At 38.4% G+C, this 9,342-nt stretch overlaps 1 protein-coding gene across 1 annotated transcript; it reads left to right on the forward strand.

The window, feature by feature from the left end:
- The first annotated feature begins 8,313 nt into the window (after positions 1-8,313).
- Positions 8,314-9,303, forward strand: LOC108975242. The gene has a single exon (XM_018943592.1). It carries the CDS (start codon positions 8,359-8,361, stop codon positions 9,160-9,162), a length of 804 nt encoding a protein of 267 aa, XP_018799137.1. The 5' UTR covers positions 8,314-8,358; the 3' UTR covers positions 9,163-9,303.
- The last annotated feature ends 39 nt before the right edge of the window (positions 9,304-9,342 follow it).

Here is a 9,342-nt window from a genome sequence, read left to right on the forward strand (position 1 = left end):
GCGCGCCATCAGCTGGTCCCTATTGACCAAATCCGACCGCAGTGACCCGCAGCACCTTTCATCGAAGTCAACAACTGAGCGGAAAGGGGTATTTCAACAGCAAATACTAAACACGAGCAACAAGAAAAGAAGGCGAACACTAAAAATAACGAAAAATTGTTGTGTACAAAGACGAATTGGTTACGCCACTTTCGATTGTTGGGGCAACAGCGCACTTCGCTTCGAACTCCAACGCCGGCGCGAAGGTGGCGGCGAACGAGAACGCATAAGCGCCGCGTGAGTGTAGTACACATTTCGGTCGCCGCCTTAGCGCGCGTCTTAAGAGCGGCAGCGATGCGGAAAAACAAGAATTAAATGCATGTAAATTTGACCTGCTTTCGCGTACTCAATTCCCGGCCACAAAATACTACGCGCCACCAGTAGCGCTCGCTTGGCCTTAAGCCGCGCTGCCGTCGCCACCACCACCGCGCCGTGTGCTTCCGTTTGCCATCTCTGCTTGGCCCACATTTTCTGGCTTGGCACTCTTACTTTCTTGCACTTGCCACAGTGTGTTCTTTTGTTTTCTTTTCGCTTTCAACGGCCGCGCACACAACCACAAACCACTACATGCAATGYTGGCAGTAAAACGCTTAGCTCGCGTGTCGGTGCCGGACGGCGTGCCGGATGCGGAAGGGACGCGCTGAGGTGGTAGCTCGGTTGTGGCAAGTGATATTGAAATTTTCAACGGCAGTGGACAAAAACAAAGGTGCAGAAAGCAGCAGCGCGTCGACAACTAACCGTATCTGCTGCGGGTAAAGTTGTGCAAGTGTRGCAAGCAAAACTTTTACTTTCGTCTCGTATTTTTTCGTCTTATTTTTTTGCTTTCTATTTTCCTTAATATGCACATGAAACGAAAACTTGGCCGCCGTCGGCGTTTGCATGCCAGCGCCGCTCGGCGCGCAGAGCGGGTGACTCGGTCAAGCGAATTTGCGACTACATCGAGCGTTTTTGCGCACATTCATAATTTTTTCCTCACTTATTATTTTTGCTTTTTTTGTTTTTGTTTACTGACGACTTTCGTTCAAATTGTTTTCAATTTTCCAAGTGAATTTCTTACAACACTGCAGGTGTGTGTATGTGTGTGTAGGAGTGTAGGTGTGGGTTTTTGTGACCGAGTGTGCAACAGTGTCTAAGTGTTTGTGCGCTGCGAGGAATTTAAATCCAAACAGACTTAAAGAGATATCTAAGCGCACACATACACACATACATTTTGGCTTGTCTATGTGGCTTGAGGCTTACAGCGTGTATACCTGTTATTGCTGTTCTTGCTTTTGGCACTAGCTGCGCATAACACATATATTCCACATTTTTTATGTGGCAGGACGAATGCACAACATACACATATGCAGATTTATACCAATTTCGAAAATCGTAAAATGCCTCAAGCATCTAACATTAAGGTAGCATGGATGTGTGTATAGGTGAATATGTGTGTATGTGTAAATGAAGTAGTCAGTTAGTGTAAGTCGGTTAAGTATGATGCGCTCAATTTTGCTGACGACATTGGAGTTTTAAATCAATTTCCATTTAACTTCATTTGTTACTTGTTGCCCTGGAAGGGATACATACCACTACCACTTTTGAGTATGTTATGTCAGGTAAGGTTTAGAGGTCGACCAAAAACGAAAGAGAAAATGTATATAGGTTTAGTGGTACTTAAAACAACAACTCTCAAATTTTTGGAGAACATGGAACTAGTTGACCTTAAGAATCTAAGAATTCATAAAAAGCAGCGATCTGAACTTTAAGCCTTATTATACCCTAAACTTTGCGGTATTTTAAGTTTCTCACGATTTTTGTAACACCCCGAAAGTAAAATCGGTGATCTTAAATTGAAACCACCATGTGGCTTCATATTTTATAACCCATAACAGGGCTACATAACTACTGTTTGCTAAGAGATTGTTGTAAATTCTTGAACCGAGGGCACACCGAAGACTGCCTGAACATTACCGAACGTACCTGTATGATTTCAAACTTCGAATATAAGCAGARATGCTTTTCGAAATGGTGTTTCATTGAAATCCTATCGAAAGATTTTGAAAAATTATATAACTAAATCACTGAGYAAAAATAAACAAACGAAAATGCATACCTCGAAAAAAATGTTTCTCCCACTAAAATCTTTCCGAAACACAAGCCAGTAAATAAAAGTGAACTTTAATGACTCTATTGCGTTTTATACGACATGTTTTTTTTGTATTGCTGTTGCTACACTCTACCTCCTTTTAACGTTCAAAGATTGGCTTTCAACTTCAACGCTCGCCAACACACTCGTGCACTCACCAGCGCACCGTCAATGCCAGCGCAGGCAGCGGGCAGCGGTAGCGGCGTCGCCTAGTACCGTTATCGCTAGGCAGCGCATAAAATAATGAGTTTAGTTTGTGGGTCAAGCGGCAACAAATCAATGTGGGCCAACAAGCGAACAGGTTTCACCCCAACACACGCACACACACATACATTGGTACATGCATATGGCGTTGTGGTCAAGTAGTCAAGTAGTCAAGGCGATGTCTACGTATGGTTGGTTGGGCGAAAACAACAGTGCCGACATGAAAGTCAAGTAGCTCCTAACWTCTTGTCGAATTTCAAGTAAATAAYTGACTTATCTAAAGGATTATTTGTTAGCCGTCCAAGTCAGTTTTAACCTACTTTCATCACTTTTTATTTTGATATTGTATTTGTTGTTGCCAAGCAGTGATAGTTGGCTGCCACATAAGATTTTGTTGCAGTTTTTTGGTATTCTTTCGCTTAAAAATTATTTCGCCTGCTCTTAGGTGCGCCAATGGCCAAACGGGTATAAGCTCCTGGGCGTTGGCTGTAAGTATAAAGGACCGAACCAAAGGCGAAATTTGATTATTGTAATTACATTGGTATGCCTCAGTTTGGCCATGTCAAGGTTGCAAATTTACTGCCCTAAAAGCTGAAAGAAAGCGTGTATGCAAAAATAAAAAGTATTTTTATTTAATCAAAATGCCAAATTATGCACTGCGACTAGGTGAATATTTAGGGTGTGAAAGATATTACGGAAACTGAAATTAATTGGGGAAAAATAGGAATAAATAAATATAAAATCCAGTTAAAATTAAGTTTAGATTTGTAGCATATTTTCACATACTCCAACCGATCTTTTTTGCATAACTGAAAGCGTTAAAATTTTATGAAAAAATGTTGCCATATGTTTRTAATTTAAACATTTTAAAGAAATAAGAAAAATAGTTACCAATTCATTTTTCTTGAAATTGTATTATTTATTATAAGGAAATTTTTTTTGGAGTTGCCACTTATTTGTAAAACAAAAAAATTATTCGAAATTTTATAAATTAAAGTCTTACATAATTCGCTGGTATTTTTGAGCACGACTAAAAGCGTTAGAAATTTTATGGTAAAATGTTGCCATATGTTTATAATTTAAAAATTTTAAAGAAAAATAATTAGCAACAATTATTCATGAAATTATATCATTTATTRCTGTAAAATAAAGAAAAAAATTATGGCGTTGCCACATATTTGTAAAAAAAAATAATTCGACCACAAAATTTTTTGAATTTTTTTCATTTTTAAGTAATATTTTGAAATTTAGGTCCATTATATATGTTTTTTTTTTCAATTATTATGTCTTTAGTCACAAAAATTAATTATATCCTTTCTTAGTTTAAAAGCATAAGCTCTTATCTCATCCAACAACTTAATACTCGTCCTTCTTTTACTTCACTCATCTTAACAAATTGCTACTCCCATTGCAACGCTGCAAAGCAACTCAAAGCGCTCAGTCGATTACGACACTTCACACCTTCAAATTACCGTTAGCACCTCGATATTACTCAATTATAAATAATTTACCAATGGGATTTATTAACGAACGTTCATATGTCACTAATAACTGGATTATGACATATGTGTTTGCTCAACATCTCGTGTGTATATATGAGTGTGCTTGTGTGTAATTTGCGCTCAATCATTTTGTTTGCGTTTACGTATGTAAATAGACTGGGTCTCGGCGCTCCTTTCCACATATTTAGAAATACATACATAGATATGTGGAATGAGTGAGCGTATAGCGTAGGATGACTGCTTGAACATATGGCGCTGAATCATAGCGGCGCAACTATGAAATACTCACGCGGCACTTAGTGATTACTCAAAAGGCACTTTCATTTTATTTTTTCAATATTTAATTATAAATATCATGCGATATTGTCACGCGACCCGAGATGTGTGAGTTTGCATTATTTTTATGGTCTTGAACTTGAACTTTAAAGAAATAAGCATATGGCATGTGAATGGGGTGSGATTTTAAAAGTACWCATTCATATACATATGTATGTATGCACATTAATATATTTTAAGAGTACACGAAAATTAGTAAAACATTATGCACAAGTGGAATTCGCATGAGTTTTCTTGATTAGGATATAGCAGCTGAGGAAGTCCTTTCAGAAAAATAAGGACTTCGATATCAATATAGGATTGTTTTTTTTCCTTATTGTGTATATAGACCAGATTTTTAGTCGCTTCAAAATTGACTTCAACTGAAAACATCAAGTAAAACCAAGTCCATGTTCTTCCTTAGTCACTACGCGCCGCAATTTCAACATTATTTCTAGTAATCCATGTTATTTTATCTTCCATGAAAGCCTTTTATGGAAAATCAAAAACGTTTTACCTTACGAATTGCACAAAAACTTTGGAGTAATATTTAAGAAACAGAAAATTTACAGTTAAAGTAGAAGACTTCTACCTCTCTCTGGGTAGCGTGTTGGGCCCAACTCTGTACATAATGACATTCCAAAAACTATTAACGTATTGACTTTCACTTTTGCGGATGGCACAGCCCTAGTAAATCGTAACAAATGCCCCCTGAAGTTAAGAGCAGCAAATTTAAATATAAGTCCTGTTATACAATGCAATCATAAAACCGCTCAACCACATTCTTTAGCTTCTTCAGTTTTTCAATAGATTTAAAATTTGAATTCTTTATGTTAGGCTCCAATAATAAAGAAATATCGAAAAACCAATTTTATCTCTCACAGCTTAGCACAGTAGTGCGATACACCTCCAGCCTTATTAAAAAATGATGTCTTAGCCAAATGGCAAAGGAAACTGAAAAATACAACTCGGGCTTGTTTAGGAAATCAATTAAGAGGCTGCGTCTACGCTGGCGAGGTCATGTCGTCCAGCTCTGAGAGTACTTGGCGAAATACCCGCCGAGGGAAACAGAGGAAGAAAAAGAACTCTACACTTGGAAACTCCAATTGCGAAAAGGAAGAACGACTGGCGCGACTTTTTAAACTCGGCTATAACCGCATAAGCGGTGTCTACGCCAATAAAGAAGAAGAAGTCTTTTATTATTCCCATCCTATTCTACGAAGCAGATACATTTACAATGACGAACCGAGATGAAAATGTTCTTGGAGCAATCGAGAAAATTTTTCTCCACAAGATCTTTGAAGACGTCCGTGTAAACAATAAATATCGAAGAAAATGGAACTGTTTAAGCTCTGCGCAGACATGAATATATTTAAACACATAAAAATTCTGCAAATCCGCTGATTAAACCATGTCGTTCGCAGAGAAGATGATGCACCAACGAAATCCTTCTTCGATTCGACACCCACGGGTGGACAACGGAAGCAAAGGCGCCCAAACAACCAATGGGGCAACCAAGTGTATAACGATCTGTTACACTTGAGAAGCTACTTGCAAAGGTCTACATACGTATATAGTGCCGAAGAAGAAGAAAAAGATTTCCTAATAGATGATCATATAATTCAAAGCGGTAAAGGTGATTAATAATCAACTGTAGCGCAAAGTCGAATTATAATCGGTAATGATAAAGAACAGATAGATGAGAAGAATACGAGGCAACTCAAAGCTTTCGGAGTGTGCCGGCCAACATATGTCCACCTCTATTGGCGTTATTTGGTCTCTCATCCCAAAGAACAAATAAAAAGATTCTAAAGCTGGAGAGATAAGCTACTTAGTTTGTTTACTGATCAGAAGGAAAGGAAATGGATTGATCTGATTACTTTAAATATAGACGCATAACTGTTAATCGTGATGCTATTCATCAAGTAGTTTTCATATATCCGTCGATTGTTTTTTCTTAAGACATTCTTTGTACGTTTAAATTTTATTTCTATTCTCTTCAAATGAAAGTTCTAATTTTCTTCTTGGTTTTCGGTTTTTCTTGATTTAATTGAAAGTTAGCACCTTTTTTCATGTGTATGTAAGTTTGCCTTCTCCATCTAACATTTTCTTCTAACATAATTTAACTCATGTACTGTAACCGTAGGAAAGTTTCAAGAAATATTTAGTTCATCTAATAAAGTATGAAAATAAATGGATATGTCAAAAACAACTCTTTTCGTTCAACTCAAGTTAAGCTAATGAAAGGCTTTAATATGAGCTTACAAAACATTTCACAAACATACACATAAACATATGTATACGTGTTATTGCTGTTGCTTTTGACATTCTTCCGTAGGCAATTATTTCAATCACAGCCAATTGCAGAACTGACCTGAATGCTCAACCACCAAATATTAGGTGAATACATTCAAGACAGCAACTGGTAAGCCTAATTTAGATTTGGATTTGTGTAAGTAAGGCAAATATAATACTAAAAAAGTCAAGGTCAGCAAATTGGAACTGAGGAACGCATACTTAATTATAATAAACTAACTAATTTTGGAGAAATGGGAATAAAATTGGTCTGATATTAATCAGCGCCTCATCGGTGCAATTACGAGCTAAATGAGGTCAACCAATGGTTTACTTACGCAGAGTTGCATAAAATTACGGAATAAGTCTTAATGATCAGCCACAGTTGTTTTTGTATGTGATTACTATACTACAGTGTTGAATAAAAATACTACAGCAAATATAAATAATGCAAATAAGCATTGCAAACCATGGAAACTTAAGTGGTCTCTGCCCAGTCCACAAAAGGGGAGACCTAACTACCGTGTGGCAAGCCTCCTGAACATCGCATATAAGGTTCTGTCGAGCCTATTGTCTGAATGATTAAAGCCCACCGTCAACAAACTGATTGGACTTTATCAGTGTGGCTTCAGGCCTGGAAAATCAACAACTRACCGGATATCCAGCATGCACAAAATCTTGGAAAAGACCCATGGAAATAGAATCGACACACACCACCTCTTCGTCGATTTTAAAGCTGTTTTACACATCACTAAAAGGAGCTGGCTTTATCTTCAATCAATTCCTGGGAAAAATAATAGGCAAGGTACAATCTTCTATAAGAGCGTACAGCTGCTGGCGTAGACCGAGGATATTGATATCATTGGCCTCACMAACCGCGCCGTTATTTCTGCTTTATTTAGAATAGATAAGGAAACGAAAACAATGGGTTTGGTATTAAACGAAAACAAGACGAAATATCTCCTCTTATCAAACAAAAAGTGGTGACACTCGCAACTAGGCGTTGATAATTTCGTCTATCTTGGAACCAGTATTAACATCAACAACAATGGCAGCCTCGAAATCCAACGCAGAATAACTCTTGCCAGTAAGCAGGTWCTACTTCGGAATGATTAGAAATTATTGGCWACGGCGAATACCGCAGTCGATGGAGCGATGAGCTGTACGACATATACAACGCCATTGACATAKATCAGCGAATTAAGATACAGCGGCGACGCTGGCTGGATTAAGTAGTCCGAATCGATGAAAACTCCGTACAATYACGACGTCAAGCTCTTATGAGGGTTCAAATGTAAAGTTTTCCACTTTTTTTTAAAGATATATCTCAAGCAACCATTGTTACAAAGATCAAATGTACTAGTGTTGGTGGACTAGTTAGTCCCATTACGTCAAGTTCCCAACTAATGTCATAGTTTTGTGTCTAAGTGACTTTAGTCWTTATCCCCTGTTCTGTTTTCTCATTAGAAACTTTTGCTGGTATGATGAATGCCATTTATGAGTTCTAAGGAGTCTCAGACTCCCGCTTCAGGAATCATGCTAAAAAGACAGAAAAGCGACTATCTTCGACGCTACCAATTTTTAGTCTAGTCTTCATTCATTACTTAGGTTAGGTTTTGTGCTACAGGAAATYAGGTTCACTCGCATTCTCGGTATTATTACCTCACTATTATAAAAGTTGAAAATGCTCTCTTATCCTCCTGATTCMATTACTCAGTCAACCAATAGTTACCACTGGGTAATTATAACTCTCCACAAACTACTTTATTTCGACCAATTCCAATATGTAGCAAAATTGTTGATTCAGCTTTAAACGTCAAAAGTTGTCTTTTGAATATTTCAAAAATTATATATCAGTTTTGACAAAGATTGAAAATGTTAGAAAAAAATGCAAAAATTTCAGTGTTGCGAACAATGATCGGCTTAGGCGAAGAGATCGAACCACATTTTATAGTACCGCAGAACTCAATTTCGAATATACGCCAAAAAATGGGACTGAGCGAACGTAAAGGTGCACAAATGCCAACACTCATACCGTTGGAGAACTCACTGCGCAGCACACAACCGGCCACCGTCAAGTGTCCGCACTGCGAGAGCATGGCGAAGAATTTCCTCTACCTCGAGAGTCTCATACGCAACAACTACAATCCAAAATCGCAATGTGGCCTCTGCTACTCATCGCTCAAGTATCTGCAGTATGTCAACAAGAGTATTATGCAAGTCTTTGGCAATTTCGAGAGTATCGTCAATGCGGCCAACACATTTACTGGTAGCCATCGGCCACGCTCGCCTATCAMTGCTGCGCCTGTACGCGATACGCGCGCGATCACAGCCAAGTCCCTCACCAAACCGGCCACTAAACTCGCTGGTGCTAAAAAAGGCGTAACGAAGAAGCAGYTGAAGGAGGGTGGCAAAGTCTCGCGTCCAGTTTTGCAGACAAGCGCCAAGAGCATGACGAACGCGCGCTTAACGGGTGGCGCGAAGCATGTCGGCAAAGCACGCAGTCATCACGCTACCACTAAGGCAAAGCCTAAGAATAAGAAAGCAAATAATGGGCGTCTTCCCGGTGGCTTTGACGGTAAGCGCAAAAAGTCCGCACTCGCAAAGCCAAACAGCAGCARGCAAAAGAACATTAAGTCGAAGCGGAACAAAGTCACTGCGCCACGAACTGGCAAGTAATGCGACGATCAATTATAGTTGAGCTGACACTGGCTAGCTCTAGCAGAGCTTGAACATTGGTAGCAATCSAGTTTTTATTTTTTAGTATGATTTTTTTCTATTTTGGGGGGGCAAAATTAAAATTCAAATGTGATTTAGTAAATTTTTATTATGTGAATATATTGAATAAATTTTATTGAA

The sequence above is a fragment of the Bactrocera latifrons genome, unplaced genomic scaffold, assembly GCF_001853355.1.
Source record: "Bactrocera latifrons isolate USDA-ARS-PBARC rearing strain unplaced genomic scaffold, ASM185335v1 scaffold_63, whole genome shotgun sequence".
NCBI classification, from domain to species: domain Eukaryota; kingdom Metazoa; phylum Arthropoda; class Insecta; order Diptera; family Tephritidae; genus Bactrocera; species Bactrocera latifrons.